The sequence below is a fragment of the Eutrema salsugineum genome, unplaced genomic scaffold, assembly GCF_000478725.1.
Source record: "Eutrema salsugineum unplaced genomic scaffold, Eutsalg1_0 scaffold_5, whole genome shotgun sequence".
NCBI classification, from domain to species: domain Eukaryota; kingdom Viridiplantae; phylum Streptophyta; class Magnoliopsida; order Brassicales; family Brassicaceae; genus Eutrema; species Eutrema salsugineum.
The window spans coordinates 3,470,685-3,490,407 of NW_006256612.1; the positions used below are offsets into that span (position 1 = coordinate 3,470,685).

At 33.1% G+C, this 19,723-nt stretch overlaps 1 protein-coding gene across 2 annotated transcripts; it reads right to left on the reverse strand.

Annotated features, from left to right (window-relative positions):
* Positions 1-17,184: 17,184 nt before the first annotated feature.
* Positions 17,185-18,729, reverse strand: LOC112084096 (precursor of CEP9-like). 2 transcript variants are annotated; one of them, XM_024152934.1, is made up of 6 exons: positions 18,396-18,729; positions 18,252-18,308; positions 18,072-18,128; positions 17,848-17,940; positions 17,660-17,752; positions 17,185-17,347 (listed from the first exon to the last, which is right to left on the reverse strand). In XM_024152934.1, the coding sequence occupies exons 1-6, from the start codon at positions 18,646-18,648 to the stop codon at positions 17,337-17,339; spliced, it is 564 nt and encodes a 187-aa protein (XP_024008702.1). In that variant the 5' UTR covers positions 18,649-18,729; the 3' UTR covers positions 17,185-17,336. The 2 variants fall into 2 exon arrangements, with proteins under 2 accessions (XP_024008702.1, XP_024008701.1); XM_024152933.1 differs by having other exon boundaries at positions 18,216-18,308.
* Between the last annotated feature and the right edge of the window lie 994 nt (positions 18,730-19,723).

Genomic DNA, 19,723 nt, shown 5'->3' on the forward strand with positions numbered 1-19,723 from the left:
TTACTCGAGGAGGTGTGGAGGAACTAACACAGGGCCTGTTGAAAAGCAGATTTACACTGCAGTGGAATCAGGTACTCGATATAATCACAACACCAGAAAGGGATAAGACCACTATCTTCCTTCTCAGGTATTCTTTCCAAATCGCAATTCACTCCATTTGGAGAGAAAGGAATAATAGACGACATGGAGAGGAACCTTTGGCAGCAGGGATTTTAGTGAAGATGATCGACAAAAGCATCAAGAACCAGCTTTGCTCGATAAGGAATGCTGGGAGACTTGATGTGACATCCCGACCCGTCCTCCTTTTAGGAACCGAACGCGGACCGATGATATCAATCCTAACTCCCCCAACCGCCCCTCCCAGTGAGTCCAACGCCCTCTCTTTAGGTCCGTTGGCCCAACGCCTTCTCCAGGCCCGTTAGCCCACTATTGTCCGACGGTCGGGAGTCGTTAGTTCGGAAGGCTCGTAAGACTTGTTTATTGTCCCTGCAATCACCACATGATCTTTCCCCGTGCTTTATCCTCACTTGCACGGTACCGCATAGTACTTCCCGGTAAGTCACCCATCCTGAGATTACTCCAGCATCAGCACGCTTAACTCTGGAGTTCTTTCGGCACACTTGACCGGAAAAGATAAGTGCATTTTGTTGACATAGGTAGCCAAATCAATTCTTATAAGCCTTTTCACATATACCGGAAATCGGGATGTTACAATTCTCCCCGACTTCCAAGGAATTCGTCCCCGAATTCTCCCTCTACTCACAGAGTGCTCGTGCACCAGGATCGTTCACCCTAGACGGTGTGAGGCCACATGACTCCACACACGTGGTCGAGTGTCGGCTCTGATACCACTTGTGACATCTCGACCCGTCCTCCCTTTAGGAACCGAAAGCGGACCGGTGATATCAATCCTAACTCCCCCCAACCGCCCCTCCCAGTGAGCCCAACGCCCTCTCTAGGCACGTGGGCCCAACGTCCTCTCTCTAGGCCCGTTGGCCCAACGCCCTCTCCAGGCCCGTTAGCCCACCACTGTCCGACGGTCGTGAGTCGTTAGTTCGGAAGGCTCGTAAGACTTGTTTACTGTCCCTGCAATCACCACATGATCTTTCCCCGTGCTTTATCCTCACTTGCACGGTACCGCAGAGTAGGTCACCCATTCTGAGATTACTCCAGCATCAGCACGCTTAACTCTGGAGTTCTCTCAGCACACTTGACCGGAAAAGATAAGTGCACTTTGTTGACATAGGTAGCCAAATTAATTCTTATAAGCCTTTTCACATATACTGGAAATCAGGATGTTACACTTGAGATACAAAGACGGTCTACAGATTTGGTTCTCGACAAGAACCGATTAGAGTGACAAAAACATAGAACTGCTCTTTCGCTTGATTTTTTTTTTCCAAAAAAGTTGTAAACAAAGTCTGTTTTTATTTTTGAATATAGTTTAATATTAAATTCAAAAAAATAATTGTCGTATTTATATCATAAATGATAAGATAGTTATCAATCGGTCACCAGAGCTGTACACTTCGGAGTGGTGGTGAGTTTGATGGGTTTGGTCTTAAGGACAGGATTTTGCTCGAAAAAATTGGCTGGTCGAAGTTCAAAGCCACTAGATAAAGTAGGCATCGTCGGAAAATCATGTATTTAATAGAGTATTCTTTAATAAATCGTCGGAATATCTGTCCCCTTCACCGGCTTTGAACTAGAATCACATACTCTTCGTAAGGACGTCTCTTTTCTCTGTAAACATTGAACCTCTCTGGGACTCCCTGACATCGACCAAACATTCTATCTCTAGTCGTTTCCTGGCCGAGACCACCTCAAATCTCTCATCTCTTCCATAATATTCACCATAAACAGCCTCTCAAACTCTGTTGAAAAAAAAAACAGCCTCTCAAACTCTATATACTTTGTGGATTCATTTATTGTCTAGGCCCAAAGTAACTTACCCGTTTTATCTTGTTTTCTGGTTTTCTCAGAACGTGCCACCATAACTGTGGCCCTTATCTCTCTTGTTTACTGACTTGAGCATCCAGGCGTCTTTGGAAGACACCATCCAATCATTTTTCTGGACACTCAATTGCGAGTTCTGTAAGTAGATTGTTTCCCCCAAAAAAAACAAAAACCCTGAAACAAAAACCAATTTATTTCAAAACACGATATTATTTTCTCGAAATATTACAATTCAATAGCAAGTATATGAAATACATATCAAATGATATGAGCTTGTTAGTTTTTTTTTTTTTTGTTCTAAATGAGTATGTTAGTTAATAATCGTTGCCAGGAGTGCAGTTTCTAGCTGTGGTGAGTTTGATGGGTTTGGTCTTAAAGACATGATTTTGCTTGAAAAAGTTGGTCGGTCGGAGCCCAAAACCAACAGACATAGTAGGCATCGTCGAAAATCTTCTTGGCATGGAAGTTGGAACGTGGTAAATACCACATCACTATATCTTCTTGTCGGATAATTGTATATTATTCTCACAACCAACACTCGATCTTAAGGGAGATGGCAACACCAGTAAGCAAACGAATGAGTTAATAACTTTGCGCATTTTTATACGGATTTATAGAATCAAATGTTTTTTTTTCTGGTCTAATTCAACAGTTGTAAACGGATGTGGTATTTTGAAAATATCCAGTGTGTTATGGCACTTTTCCAAAATTTTATTTTTTAGATTATCTCTAAAATCTAATCTTATCTCAAGGTTGTTTTTATAATTGAAAGAATAAAAGTTATTTTGTAAATTATGCAAAACAGAACTTTTATTGCGAAGTAAAAAATGATTAATTCTTGATGTTATACCTAGTTCAATTCCTATTGTTTCATCACCAAAATAAAAAAAAGCTATCTGCTTTAATTAGAAAAATATACTTACTTTACTAAATATAGTTTAATAACTGATAAGTTGATATTATATTGTTCCTATTTGTCTTTAGGAACTAGAAAGTAAAACATTTCCAGAAAAAAAAAATTTAGACAGATAATTGAATAACTAAAAACTAAATAATATCCGCGATCACGCACATAGTGAAATAATTTATTATAAAACTTTCATGTAATTTCAAATACAAAACTATTATATTTCTTGGTGAAATTATTATCCGATATTTGAGATTCGCTTGTATATATATGCTAAAACATGTAATAATTTTTATCAATATAATAATTATTTTTAATTATTTTCTAAGTTACAATAATTTTATTTAGTCAACTTTGAGATTATTGAGATATTAAATATTTAACAACTTAATTTTTTTATAGTTTCACAAAAACATTAAAGTACTTAACACCTTAATTTTTTTTACTCTAATACTTTTTCATTTTGGTCATTTTTATCACATATTTTGGTGGTCTCTACTCATGTTTATAGTCGAATTAAAACTTTTAAATATATTTTCATTCATAAAGTAGATAATTTATGTTAGTTTTAAGAAATTTAAATCTTATGCGAGAAAAAAAAATAGAAAATGCATTTTATGTATGTTGATGATATGATGATTTGATATAAGGAATAAAATGATTAAAATATTTTAAATAGTTTAATTAGAAGACATAATAGGAGGAGAGAGAAATAAGAGAAAGTAAAATTGATTTAATTTATGATTGGTTTAATAAGATATATAAGTAAATTTTAAACACTTTAACGACATAAAAATATAAATATTTTAATAATTTTACTTATTTAGAAAAAAAATTAGAAAATGCATTTTATTTATGTTGATGATATGACGATTTGATATAAGGAATAAAATGATTAAAATATTTAAAATAGTTTAATTAGAAGACATAATAGGAGGAGAGAGAAATAAATAGAAAGTAAAATTGATTTAATTTATGATTGGTTTAATAAGATATATAAGTAAATTTTAAACACTTTAACAACATAAAATATAAATATTTTAATAATTTTACTTATTTATATATATATATGAGAAGCTCTCTGGAGTTGATACATCATCATGGATTTCCTGTAAATTACACATCGATATAATATTAGATTCTTATAAGCATTCCAAACAATTATCTTTAGTGCTAACTGAAAGTAAATGAATAAGAGAAAACATAATTTTCAATAATAACAGTTATGCTAACACAAAAACTATAAGTATCATTTTTATCGGCTTAAGCTTATATTCATTTGAAAAAGAAAAAAAAATAGAAAAAAATTGTTTGCATAAAGAGAAAACAAAAGACGGATTAGTATCAAGAACAATAGTTCCATATAGACAAAACATAGCTACAGTTGCATTTATGGTGCACCTGGTGGAGTGCGGTGTCCGATGCCTTGGCTAGGACCTGGCAGAGTGGGTCGAAAAGCATTTTGCTCTATATTCTTGATTTCGAATTGATCATTTGGGGTTGATGTTGGTGACTGATCAAGAGTATTAAGTGTACCAAACACTTTGAGTGATGTTCGGGTAGCCATTGTAGTTTCAAAATGTAAATGTAAAACAAGAGAAAAAAATAGAAACAGAGTTAAAGACGCGATAGAACAACCATGTTTCATCACTATGCTATAACACTTAAAACTTCAGATATTAAAACCTAAAACTCTTTATCTTTCAAATGTTAAAACAATTTGAAGAAATGATTTGAGTTTCTTGTACACATGGTGACATACTTATATGGTTTCTCTTTAAGATAATATTAATATTTTGAATCAATTTTAGTTAAGAATCTTATTTTGCCTCCTTGGTAAGATACTCATTAAATATCTCATCAATATATTATTATTTATATTTAATATATTTATAGTTTAATTTACTAAAAATCTTATGTTAAATTTTATTCTAAATTAGAGAAAATGTGTTTCAGACATATCAAATTACATCAGAAATATATTTAATTTTATAGATAAGTTATATTTATTTATAATATCTGTAATATTAAAAATATTAAAACCCTAATACTAACAAGCTTAATAGCAATATTTATAAGGCAATACATTATAAGTAATAACTCTAAAGTTTTTGTTTCTCTTAATTTACAATTAAGCATAAAATTACATAGTGTAAACTTATAATAAATAAAATTTAATCTGTTAGAAAACATAGATAACTTTTAAAACAATGGTCAATGATATAACTAATTTGGCTAAAAAATTAATTTTTAGTAAAAAACAAGAAAAAATATGTTTTTTTCAAATCTCAGATTCATCTTAAATTTATATTATTGTATTAAATTAAATATGACTAATTTATAGTAACCTTAACTATTATTGATTAAAATTAATTTTAAGATATGCTCATACATAATAGAATTTGATAGATATATCATTTAAAAAAGAATTTAAAATTATTGATATTCAAAGGTTTGATATTTGATTTGAAGAAATTTTATAGTAAAACAATATCTACTTTTTTTAATACCACAAAGAAAAATTACTTGAAATACCATTAAGATATTTTTTTTTTCAAACATAGCATTACTAACTTTTTATTTCCAAAACTACTAATATATGATTTTTTTTTTACACAAATACCACAAGCACTAAAAACGATTTTCAAGGGTTTATAATTTAAATATTTGGGTTTAGGTTCACTATTTTGGGTTTCAGGTTTAATTATCGGGTTTAGAGGGGTTTAGGATTTAATTTTCAGAGTTAAAAGTTAAGTTTTCGTTTTGTTCTATTTTAGGAAAAATAGTGTTTGTGATACTTTCGGTATGAAAAAATTAGTGATGATATGTTTGGAACAAAAACTCATATTAATGATATTTTTTAAATCGCCCACAAAAATTAGTTTTGAAAAATTTGATATATAATTATATAAGTAATTATTATTTAAAACTGAGGAATAAATAATATCTCAAAAGATGGACTTAGGACTATTGAATATTGTTCTTGGGCGATTTTTTAAAAAAAATCATTAAATGAGATTTTGTTCAAAACAAAGTGATTTTGTTTTCGAAAGAGGTTACCTCCATTTTGATGGAACCACTAGGTTTGAACTCGTAATCAACTAAGTAGTCGTAGTTCCCCACAGTCGTCACCATCCGGGCAACAAGACTAACGTCCAGTCAACATTTACGCAACTTTAAACCATGCTTTTCATATAATAATATGATATATTATAATATGATATCAATATAATTATTACTTATAAACCGGGAATGTCAGCTTCAGTATGTCGCCACAAAATGTCTCCAGCAAATTTTTCAAAAAAGCACATAATTTTTCAAACAGAACCTGCAGGACAGTTGGTGTACGGCTCAAGTGACACGGCGGATTGGCCGCAGCCAAATTCACAACAGTCAAGATAAGTGATGTAGTAACAATCCTCACTTGGATCCATGCCAGTCTTTGTTTATGTCCATGTCGAAAATAGATGCGAGAGATATGATCACAAGATCGGCTCAATCATCGAATGATAAGTGAAACACTACAAGAGAACAAACATTTTCCAACGGTTTGTTACGACGGTTTTAAAAACGTCGTAACTTTGTGACGCTTATACGACAATTTTACGATTATTTATAAAATTATCGTAAAATTGTCGTATAATATGATCGTCGTATAATCGTCGTATAATTTACGAACACTTACGACGACTATACGACGATTTTATTGAGGAATTGACTTTGATGTAAAATCGATTTAAAATCGATATAATTATACGACGATTTTATGACATAATATTAATATTATGACGTTTTTAGTCGAAATACAAAAGTAGTTGAACCGCATTTTAAACATGTCCACCTACTTATATACTTAGAAATTTTTGTCGTGAAGTCATCGTAAAAACGATGGAAATTGTTGATTTTGTTGTAAAATTGATGCAATATTCTGTTGTAAAATCGTCATAAAGCTGAAAAAAATTCCTATAAATACATCTTCATTCCACAAGTCATGCATATCAATCAAACACAACAAATAAATAACACAGAAAACAAATACAGAGAGTCTATTTCATCATGTCTATTTATGAGTTGAGAAGCTGAATGTATATGCCTAAAGATTCAAACGGGTCGTTATCAAAAGTATTCAATGACGGGTTAGAAATCTTCATATATCAGACCACAAATATGGAGAGAACCAAAGAAAGCAGAAAGATGTATTATCTTTGTCGGAAATGCAAGAATACGAGGTATATTCTGATTAATACTGTGTGGGCGTATTTACTAAATAGAGAGTTTATGCCGCAATATTATAGTAGGTTTATAGTCTTGGTCTACCTTCTGAGATAATACAAATGTTTGTGTTGATAACTGTATGATTTTTTGGAAAGATGATGATAAGCTACAAGAATGTCGATTTTGCCAAAAACCAAGATACAGGCAGCAAACTTGTGGATGTAAAAGGATATTGTACCAACAGATGTGGTATCTTCCTATAACTGATAGGTTGAAATGACTCTATTAATCTTAAAGGACAGCTGCATCGATGAGATGGCATGCAGAACATACACAAGTAGATGGAGAAGTTAGTCATCCGTCAGATGCAAAAGCGTGGACACACTTTAATGCGGTACACCCAGACTTTGCTAAATTCAAGCAAAATGTCTATCTTGGTTTATGCACTGATAGTTTTAGTCCATTTGGTATGCCTGGTAGGTAATATTCTTTATGCCAGTTATTCTGACCCCATATAACCTTCTTTCAGATATGTGCATGCAAAGATAATTTTTTTTCTGAATATTTTGGTCCCATGTCCCAATCATCCAAATCTCTCTCTCGATGTATTTTTGTAGCCACTCATACATGAGTTGAATCAGTTGTGGTATACCGATGTTCGAACATATGACTGTTCGAAGGGGAAAAAATTTACAATGCGAGCTGTGCTTATGTGGATAATAAGCGATTTCCCTGCATACGAGATGCTATCAGGCTGGACTACACACAGGAAGTTATCTTGTCCTTATTATCTTGATCGAACTGATGCATTTCAGCTAAAACATGGTAGGAAAACCTGCTGGTTTGATTGTCACCGCAGGTTTTTACCGGATAATCATCCATATCGGAGAAAATCTCTTTAGGAAAAAACAAAGTTGTATGTGTACCTCCACCCATATATCTAACAGGTGCAGAGAACAAAATTGTATGTGCAAGTCGAGCTTTGGAGGGGGCAGAGGATACGACAACTCGTGGAGGAAACTGGCACACTCCTGCAAATATATATGCCTGATGGTTATGAGTTTCATCATAATTGGCACAAGAAAAATATTTTTTGGAAACTTCTGTATTGGAAATGTAATAACCCGTTCAAGAGATCAGGACGCGGTCAATGAGAAAGCTTAGAAAATCTAGGAAGAAGCTGAGGTTAATGGTCAAGAGCTTTAAGTTTTAGCTATAGAAATTAAGTTTTTGTCTAAGGTAGTCGCGCGGGTGGATCGGTGGGTCGTTTCGGTTCGATCGGAAGTTCGGAAATGGATTGGTCAGCAGCTTGACTCAGCAACTTGACTCAGCAGCTTGACTCAGCAGCCTGCTTGCCTGCTTGAGCAGCTTAAACACACGCCATACATGCGCCGGGACACACTTTCCATGCACCGGGAAACGCTCTGCACACGCTAGACACATTCTCCATGTGCTGGCGCACACCAAGCATGACACAGCAGTTCCATGTCCTGCTTCACCTGCTTACGCCTCCACACGCAAGCACGACGCAGCTGTTCGTGAATCTTTTCTGCAAGCACGACACAGCTGCTCGGGAATCTTTTTAGATTCTCCATCTTTTCCCTATAAATAGAAGCTTTAGGATTTAGTTTTCAGTATAGAAAATAACAGTGAAGCTCTGCTAGAAAGGTTTCGGCAACCGTGACCGCCGTCGACCACCGCGAACCCCCGCGTGAGGCGTACTCGGGTAGCTAGTCGGGAATAGTCAGGTAGGTCGTTTTAGTTCGAAGTCACTTGTCTAACCTAGTTTTTTGTCCTGAATCCAAATCTGACCTTTGTTTGGCCCGGTTCTGCTCGGATCTCTATAAAAATTAAGTTGTGTAGGTGAACGGAGAGGTTATCCGTAACCATAAGAAACCGTTATTGTCTTGAAAGGCCAAGGTGAGTCTCGGTTTGGGTTGTTTTTTGTTTGACTGCAAAGCAAGTAGGGATATATATATATATATATATGTATATTGCGTGTTGCATTGCGATGTGAATCCGCGGCACGTGCAGTAGCACATATTTTTGTGTCGTGCGGATGAGAGATGTGAGTTTGATGCCATGTGACCCTTCCTGAGTTGATGATGTGAAATCCCGGGTCGATGAGTGATGCATGAGAGAAGACAGTCGCGACTTTTTAGCCTGTGTGGCTAGGGTTCGATTAGTGCAAAATGTGAGATTTTTCTTTGTGCGGGACTGGTCAATGGCATCCGAGAGATTTGGCATTTGGGTGTATATTGGGTGTATGCATATATATAAGTATGTCAAATGTACTTGTTATTGATGTTGCGTGGTGCATGCTGTGTGAATTATCAGGGTTTATGGGGTTGCTTGAACGGTTAGGGGGAACCGAACTCACTAAGCAATTAGTGCTCACGACTCTTCTTGTTTTGCAGGTGACCATAGAGGGTAGCCAATTGGGACAAGAGAAGTTTAGGACCGTTGGTGTAGATTTCATGCCTTTTGCAAAAGTAAGTATGATTTAAGTTGTTTTCAGTATCATGTTTTCTTAAGGCTCCCATTGTATAACAAACAATGTAGTAAAATTATGTTTTATAAAAGCTCCGGTTTTCGAATGATACTAGTCTTTGTCTGAGACTAACGAACTACCGGGCACATCTCAGGTTGAAAAGCTGGGAGACGCGTTCGGTAGGAACAGCGTGTGCGGACGTCGACCTTAGGCTCTTGGACGTGCATGTTATTGTTTGATTGGTGCACGGCTAAGAACCTCGAGCCATCAGTCTGTGCACGCAACAGTAACACAATCGATCCGGTTTGGGTTCGAACGGTCGTCCGTGCATGTTCTTGTTTGATTGTTGCGCGACCGGTCATTGCACTCGGATCTAGATCGAGTCGGGGGTGTTACAGGAAAGATATCAGCTCAGACACAATCTTGATGTCATGCACATTGAAATTTTTTTTTTTGTTTTATAACATCATGCATACAGTTATGAATGTGTCTGGAAGAACTAAAGACAATAGTAAATCAAGATTGGATTTGCCTGATTTATGCAACAGAAATGGGTTGCACCTACTGAGAAATAGGATAGCACCGGTTCCAGTATTTTAGTTGGGTGCAGAACAGAAGTCAGCATTGTTCAAATGGATTTCACCTGACGTGAAATTTCTTGATGGGTTTGTTTCTAATCTTTCTAAATCTGTTGAGAAGGGGGTAATTTTTTTAGGAATGAAAAGTCATGACTACCACGTGTTTATACAACGATTGCTTCCATTTGCATTTAGTGAACTACTGTCCAAAAATATCCATGAACCTGTTGCGGGTACGTAAATTATTTTAAATAAAAATTATATATCTATAAATATATTCCATTAATAATATGTATATATTATAAATTTAATATTACATATATATATATATATAGCGTTGATGTTATTTACATATATATATATATATATATATATATATATATGTACACGAACCTTGTCAGATGATGTAATAGCACAGCGGACAACGAATATACTAACCTTGTTGTGCAATTTAGAAAAGATATTCCCACCGTCATTTTTGATGTTATGGAACACCTTCCCATTACTCATCTCCCTCACGAAGCAGAACTAGGTGGACCGGTACAATACATGTGGATATATCTTTTTGAACGTTTCATGAAGCATCTTAACGGTAATGTCAAAAACCTAGCTAAAGTTGAAGGGTCAATTATGGCGGGAAGTTTAACGAAAGAAACTTCGCACTTTATTTCGTACTATTTTGCACCAAAAGTATAAACACGTAAAAGAGCTCCCCGGCGATACAATGATGGCGGAGTTGGCCAAATATATGCAGTTGAGGGTGTACCTGACATATTCTCAACGATTGGACGTCTAAGTGGAAAAGTTAAGGAAGTTTGGTAGTCAGATGAAAAAGATTATCACAATGCACATTCTTACATTCTGCTCTGCGAGGAGTTGGCATTGTACGAGGTACGTATTATAACTAAATTTATATATTTTTTTTGTTTTTATTGATTTATACTAAATCAAAATTGTGATTGAATCTATCGTTGAAACGAAAATATAAAATTGATATTCGTTCATAGATAATATGTGCGATCCATTTATTAATACAATCTTTCATCAAAGTTAAATTTAAATTAAAGTCGATTATCACTATTTAAAATATCCATCTATGCTTTTTGATGTCTAAAATGCTTGATTGATTTGTTTTTTTTTTTATGAAAATCAATCCATAATTTCATCCCTAATTACTCCTTATACAATTGCAAACAAAATTTATGTGTTCCCTATGATTCGTGTATAATGTAAATCAAGTAGAAATAAATATTTTTACAATTATAAAATTTGTATACTTAAGCAAGCATGGCTTTAATATCAAAACACAAACTGTAGTTGCATTTCGAAACATAAAAATAGATAAATTCATATGTATGTTTAAACATATTCATTTCAAAAATTGGGACGGGATATCACAGAAAAAGGACATGAACATGTAATTCAGGTAATGAAAAAATTACTCAGTTATGAGTAACTCTGAATACTAAAACGTACAATTGTCAATGAGAGAAAACCGGTATTGGTCCTACAACCACACATTCTCTAAGGTTTTTTGTTGGCTTTAATCTTTTTTTATAATCATTCTAGCCACGAGAACATGATTAGCCAATGAAATTAGTATCAGTTGCGTGCTATTGTACAATCTACCTTCAAATCAATATTCCTAAGAAGCATAATTAGAGCACCAAGTTTTAAAACCAATATATGGTTAGACAAACCAAAAATCTTGACCATATTCAAGAATTCGTGGGTGTATACTATGTCATCTGCATAATTTGTATCAAAATTCTTGATATTATCAGCTAGGCATATCCATTTTGGGACCAAAAATCGGTCCAGTCGCCTACTCATCCCAAATTTCTCATCTTATTCCCAATCGCGTTCAAATAATTTCATGTTTGATACTATTTGCTTAATTCAAATGGATACATAAAGGGTAACGAAAATGAGTGAAATAAGGTAACTGAATTATCAGTTTGAGAATTTTTTTTTAAAAAAATTAATAATATACCTAAAATTATCCATAGTGTTCCAAATTTCCTGAAAAATCCATCACAAAATTAACCTTTATCCAAATTCTTGAGAGTTTGGGAAGTGATCTTAGGTACCCCAATTTCTCAAACCAACTTGTATTTAAATTTGCCATTTTGTTTTTATATCGGAAACACTTTGGATAATTTTTTTTCAGTATTAGTATAGGGATAAAGAAGTAGTTTTTACATTTTTCATGAATAAATTATTTTCTTAAGTTTTGCTCGTCTACCTTCTTATGTTTTTAAGTTTTATCACATTAATTTCACAAATTAAAAATAAAAAAAATATTTTCTTAAATAAAGATACCATAATTTTTAGAAGCCCCTTTCAATGATTTGTTTGTTGTACATAATCAAAAGCATTTAAAAGAGGAAGAATGCCAACAATTAAAAACAGTGAAGGTGAAAGAGAGATTTTTCAACAAAGCAAAGAAGAATTATAATAAAATTCTGTTTTATGAAAATAAATTCCAGCAAACACAAAGACAATTTTGTTGCTTATAAGAAAATAATAAGGCACCTCTCATTTGTTGAAACCGGTTTAGATAAGATCATCAACATCCTGAATTATATTTTCATCTCTACAACAGAGTCCCAACTTTATAGAAATGTTCTCCATCAGTATTGTCTAGCTTTCATTCTATCTTATTCTTCTAGCTTCAGCTATGTTTCTTGCTTATGTTTTTATGTTCATCCCGACATTCATGTCAAACCACCTTTGAAGAAACCACAAAGAAAAAAGAAAAATTTGATATGCGGCGATGTCCAATAATGATATCTTCATATTAGAGTTTATTTATAGCGGAAGTGATTAGATTTGTAACAATTGACTATGTTGTGTGGGTTATGGCCTAAAAAAAAACATTAGGATTCATTAGGTTTTAGTAAATGTCAGTTTTAGTAAAATAATTTTTTTTTTTAAAAAAAAATTGATGACAGAATAAAGTATTAAACCAAGATTGATTGATCAAAAAATCAAACCAAACGGTACAAAAAACTCTACGTCAGTTTGTTTTAAGTGAGGTATATACGTCAATGGAACAGAACAAATGAGACACGTACACATAAGATTGTAATTATATCATTAAAGGTATTACAGATTTTTTGCAGATGAAATTTATTGTGAAGCTCGCACGTCAGCAAAACGCTGTGAAACTTTCTATGAAGCTGACACCTCAGCAAACCACTACACAAATAAGTATTATAGATTTTTTTTTGGGAGAATTGGTTTTATAATGCTAATTGAATTAGAATTTGTCTCCTTAATGTTTTCTAAATAAAATTTGTCCTTTTAATGTTTAATTTAAATTTAATCCAATTATACCCTTTAATTATGAATTAATAAATTAATTTATTTTTAAAAATGTTTTATTAATAAAAAAAAGAAAAAACAAGTAGAAAAGACTTTCTACCAAGCGTAAAAAAAAGAGAAACCTCGATATTCCATCTTCTTCACCGTGTGTCTCCATCTTCTCCAGTAAGAATCACCGGCAAAAACAATTTCATGTAAGTAAAAACTTATTTGTTCTTCTTCCTCCTCTGTTTCTAACTCTGCGAGAGTCGTATTTGATTCAACAGCAACTAATCTAGCTCGTATTTCTGCATCAGCCACAAAAACCCACTTCTTATCTGTCTCTGATTTCCATGAACCACAAGTCACATAGATATGTAGCATGTTTGAAGCAGAAGATATGTAATTTTAGGGAAAATCTGCTTGATCAATGTGAAAGAAGAAGAAGAAAACGATGACAGCCAAAAAAAGAAAGAAAAAAACGTCAAAACTGATAAAAAAAACGTTGAAAATTAAAAAAAAAAATTTGAAATTTTTAAGATCTGGAAGTTAACTAATTTTCCTAGATTTTCTCAGATTTTGGTAGAAGATGTATTCTATGTTAATGTAGAATGCAGTCTAACAGGTAGAAGATACATTATACGTTCATGTAGAATGAAGTCTAACAGGTAGAAGATGCATTCTACTAACATGTAGAATATAGTCTATCTAGTAGAAGTTATAATCTATCAATCGGTAGAATATATAAATACCTATAGAAAACGACTTCTACAAGCTGGTAGAATATGTGAAGAACTATAGAAATGGGATTCTACGTGGACGTAGAACATAGAACATGCATTATACCAAGCGTAGAATAAATTTTAATAATATAATAAAAATATTATTTTTCCATGCATAAATGATATACGAAAATATTTTTAATTTCTTTTTAGATATTTTCGAAATTTTTAAAATATAATTTCAAATTTATATTTAATTATAACTGCCATAACTGATTTAAAAAGACAACTATGTCAAAAAAATGACAAAAAAATAGAAAAACATTATGGAGACAAATTCTAATTCAATCGACATTATAAAACCAATTCTCCTTTTTTTCGTCTAAAATTTTATTAAAAGGCCAAAAGGCATAGAAACAAATATAGAGTTCTCGACTAAAAACATAAAACACCTAAAACAAGGGTTTTAAGACACTCAAAATGAACTCCTGTCATTGGCGATGATATTGTGAAGCCAGGCAGAACCTCCCCATGCCAAGTAGGATTGAAATCTTCCATCTCGAAGCACACTTTCAGCTATATTTCGAGCTGCTTGGTTTGCTCCAATTGCCTCATGCTGGAAAGCAATAGTGCTAAACCCTGAGCAAAGATGAGAGATATAACTTGTGAAAGCTCTAAACCTTGGCCACTCAAGGGGTTTGTTTAAAGCATCTAGAACAGCCTGAAGGTCCAAAGTTAACACCACCTCTGTGACCTGTAGATCACGTAAGCTTTGAATGGCCCAAATAAGGGTACGAAGCTTTGCAATCAATCTTCATGGAGAATGGGTGAAAGACTCTCGAGCTTGGAAACGAACCGTTCCTGTATGATCCCTTAAGATCCACGCACCACCACTATGTAACTTGTCATTCCTCCAGTTTGCATTGATATTACATTTTAACACTCCAGGGTCTGGTGGATACCATTTGGTGTCCTGCAGTGCTTGATTCTGACGCGTTTGCGGATCACCATTGTCAGGATTATTAAGCTTGATCCATAAAGCAGCTTCTTCCAGAGCTCTCTTCGAAAGAACCTCCAGTGCCTCTTGTTGCCTGCAAACAAAATTGAGTTTCCATTTTTCCAAATCTGCCAAAGAACCCACGGAATAGCTGTTCTTATATCCTCTGCCACCGTGTTATCTTCCATAACATCCAAGAGGAAATTTATGTTCCGATCCAAGTCATGAGCAAAACCATTAGGTGGAGCCGGCACCTTAGCAAGCGAGAGAATCTGGTGTGCCACATCACATAAGAAGAGGACATATTTGATAGATTCCACATTTTGTTGACAGAGTCTACACGTAGAATTCAGAGCAATGCCTCTGGATTGTAACCGATCTGCCACTGCTAATGCTCCTGCCACCATTCTCCAGAGAAACATGTGTATCTTAGCAAGGTGTTGTTTGCACCTTCCAGATTCTGGCTTTAATAGCAATCCGCTGCTTCTCTTGATGGGACTTTGGGGGAGGAGGAACCAGAGGGTTATTTGCAACAAACCAATATCCGCTACGTACAGAGTACATAGATTAAGCTATCTATCTTAGAAAAAAAAAAAACTACTTACTTTACTAAATAGTTTAATAACTGGAAAGTTGATATTATACTGTTTCTATCTGTCTTTTTTTTTTTGTCATCTGAATTTTATATTATAAAGCTTTGAAAAAGCACATTACAAAGATCATACTGACAACCCAAAAGGATGGTTGACCTTAGAGGCTCACAAAAAATTTTCTAACCTACTCAAAGATAGCCGAAAAGAAAGACAAGGGAGAAAAACCGAGATTACGAAGAGAGCAAACCGCTCTCACTTGCAAAGATGTCGTGAAACCAACAAGGATGACCAGTAGCAACATACGACTGATATCTATTCCCAGATATAACACTTTGCGCAATGAGAGAAGCTCCTCTATTCGTAGCTCCTATTTCTAATTCCAATCTCCAATCTTTAAAATCCTTTAACCTTAATTTAACCTCTGAAGCTTGGTATTGAAAAGCAGGCCAAGCCTTTGGTCTTCCGATCGCACCAACTAATACAGAGTCTTCCAAAGCAAAAATCACCTTGTCAATGTTGTAGCTGTGAATATTATCAATTGCCCACATCAGACACTTCAGTTGGCCATCCTCCTTTGAGTTGATCCCAGCAAAAGCTCTTCTACTGTGCATCAAAACTCTCCCCGTCCAATCTCTAAGGACCCAAGAAATACCCATCGATCTCCATTTTCTTGACAAAGCAAAACCCACATTACATTTAAGCTAGGGATCAGGTGGTTTTTCCCATCTCCACTGCTTTTTAAGCTTCCCTGATACTGGAGATACACAACTGGAGGAGTTAATGATTTGAGCATTCACCCATTTATACTGTTTCTATCTGTCATTAGGAACTAAAAAGTAATACGTTCCAAGAGTAAAATATAATTATATAGGCAAATAACCGAATAGCTAAAAATTAGGATATCTGCGATCAAGGGCATAGTAAAATAATTATTACAAAACTCTTTTATAATTTTAGATATAAATCTATTGTATTTGTTGGTGAAATTATTATCTAATATTTGAGATCCGCTTGTATATGCTACAACATGTAATAATTTTTTTATCAACATAATGATTATTTTTAATTATTTTCAAATTTAAAATGACTTTATTTATTATAATTTGAGATTATTATATATTTAACAAATTCATGTTTTTATAGCTTCACAGAAAAATAAAATACTTAACACCTTAATTTTTGTACTCTAATATTTTTTTTTTCATTTCATCATTTTTATCACATATTTTGGTCGAATTAAAACTTTTAAATACATTTTCATTCGTAAAGTAGATAATTTATGTTCATTTTAAGAAATTTAAATCTTATGCGAGAAAAAAATAGAATATTTTTTATTCATGTTGATGATGGATATAAAGAATATGATGATTATAATAATTAATATATTTTAATTGAAAGATATAATAGGAAGATAGAGAAAGAGAGTACAATTGATTTATTTTTATGATTAGTTTAACGATGAATACAAATAAATTTCGAACACTTAAACATGAATGACATAAAATATAAGTATTTTAATAATTTTAACTTATTCTTATATCTATTTGAGAAGCTCTGGTGTTGACACATCATCATAGTTTCCCTGTAAATAACACATTAATATAATATTAGATTCTTATAAGGAGCCCAAACAATTATCTTCGAAGCTAAGTGAAAGTAAAAGAAGAAGGAAAAAAAAAGGAATTTTTCAATAACAACAGTTATGTGAACACAAAGAATATAAGCATCTTTTTTATCAGATTAAATTTATCCATTTGAAAAAAAAAAAAGTAAAAACTGTATGCATAAAGAGAAAAACGAAATATGTTGGAAAAAAAAAAAGAAATACGGATCAATATCAAGAACAACAGTTCTATAGACACAAAACATGGTTATTATTGCGTTCATGGTGCACCTGGTGGAGCTGGGTGTCCGATGCCTGGGCTATGACCTGGTTCAGTGGGTCGGAAAGCTTTTTGCTCTAAATTCTTGATTTCGAAGTGAAAAACTGTAAGCATAAAGAGAAAAACAAAATACGGATCAATATCAAGAACAACAGTTCTATAGACACAAAACATGGCTATTATTGCGTTCATGGTGCACCTGGTGGAGCTGGGTGTCCGATGCCTGGGCTATGACCTGGTTCAGTGGGTCGGAAAGCTTTTTGCTCTAAATTCTTGATTTTGAAGTGAAAAACTGTACGCATAAAGAGAAAAACGAAATACAGATCAATATCAAGAACAACAGTTCTATAGACACAAAACATGGCTATTATTGCTTTCATGGTGCATCTGGTGGAGCTGGGTGTCCGATGCCTGGGCTATGACCTGGTTCAGTGGGTCGGAAAGCTTTTTGCTCTAAATTCTTGATTTCGAAGTGAAAAACTGTACGCATAAAGAGAAAAACGAAATACAGATCAATATCAAGAACAACAGACATAAAACATGGCTATTATTGCGTTCATGGTGCACCTGGTGGAGCTGGGTGTCCGATCCCTGGGCTATGACCTGGTTCAGTGGGTCGGAAAGCTTTTTGCTCTAAATTCTTGATTTCGAAGTGAAAAACTGTACGCATAAAGAGAAAAACGAAATACAGATCAATATCAAGAACAACAGACACAAAACATGGCTATTATTGCGTTCATGGTGCACCTGGTGGAGCTGGGTGTCCGATCCCTGGGCTATGACCTGGTTCAGTGGGTCGGAAAGCCTTTTGCTCTATATTCTTGATTTCGAAGTGATATTTTGGGGGTGATGGTGGTGACTGATCAAGAGTATTAGGCGTACCGAATACTTTAACTGATGTTCGAGTAGCCATTGTACTTTCAAAATGTAAATGTAAAACAAGAGAAATAAATAGAACCAAAGTGAAAGACGCGATAGAATAACCATGTTTCATTATCATGCTATAACACTTAGAACTTCAAAAATTAACACCTAAAACAATCTTTATCTTTAAAATATAAACAATTAGAAGAAGTGATTTGAGTTTCTTGTCCAATTGGTTACATACTTATAGAATATCTCACCAATATAATATTAATATTTTGAGTTAATTTTAGTTGAAAATCTCTTATTAAAATTCTACCTCTTTTGGTGAGATACTCATTAAATATCTCATCAGTGTAATCTTATTCTTTTTAGTACATTTTTTATATTTATAGTTTAATTTACTAAAAAATCTTATGTTAAATTTTATTCTAAATTAGAAAAATTGTTTAAACATATCAAATTACATCTGAAATACACTTAATTTTATAGATTAGTTATGTTTATTTATAATATCTATAATAGTAAACATATTAAATCTGTAAATACTAACAAGTGTAATAGCAATATTTATAATGCAATACATTATAAGTAATATATTTAAAGATTTTTTCTCTTAATTTACAATTTTAAGCATAAAATTACATAGTGTAAACTTTTAATAAATAAAACTTAAACTGCGAAAAAACATATATACTGTTTAAAAAATGGTCAATGATATAACTAATTTGGCTCAAAATGACAATTGTTATTAAAATAAAAAAAAATTATATTTACAAATGTCAGATTTTGTCTCCACTTTATATTATTCTATTTATAGAAACATTACTAGTTTTATATTAAATTTAATTAATATTAATTAAAATTAATTTAAGATATTCTCATACATAATAGAATTTGATAGATAGATAATTTTAATTTTAAAATTTTAAACTTATTGATATTAAAAAGTGTGATATTTGATTTGAAGAAATTTTATAGCAAAACAATATCAAAATTTTTAATACCACAAAGCAAAATTCCTTAAAATACCATTTTAAAAGATATTTTGTTTCAAACATACCATTACCAACTTTTTCTTTCCAAAACTATCCATAAAAATGATTTTTTTCCACAAATACCACAAACACCAAAAATGAGTTTAAAGGGTTTCTAATTTAAATATTTGGATTTGGGTTCACTATTTTGGATTTATGATTTAGTTTTAAGGT

Excerpts from the sequence above, each read along its gene's own strand:
- LOC112084096 (XM_024152933.1), bottom strand. The coding sequence starts at position 18,648 with ATGATAATGAAACATGGTTATTCTATCGCGTCTTTCACTTTGGTTCTA. Across the intron at positions 18,309-18,395 it reads CGGACACCCAGCTCCACCAG|TTTTTCACTTCGAAATCAAG; the intron begins GTGCACCATGAA and ends TTATGCGTACAG. Across the intron at positions 17,753-17,847 it reads CGGACACCCAGCTCCACCAG|TTTTTCACTTCGAAATCAAG; the intron begins GTGCACCATGAA and ends TTATGCTTACAG.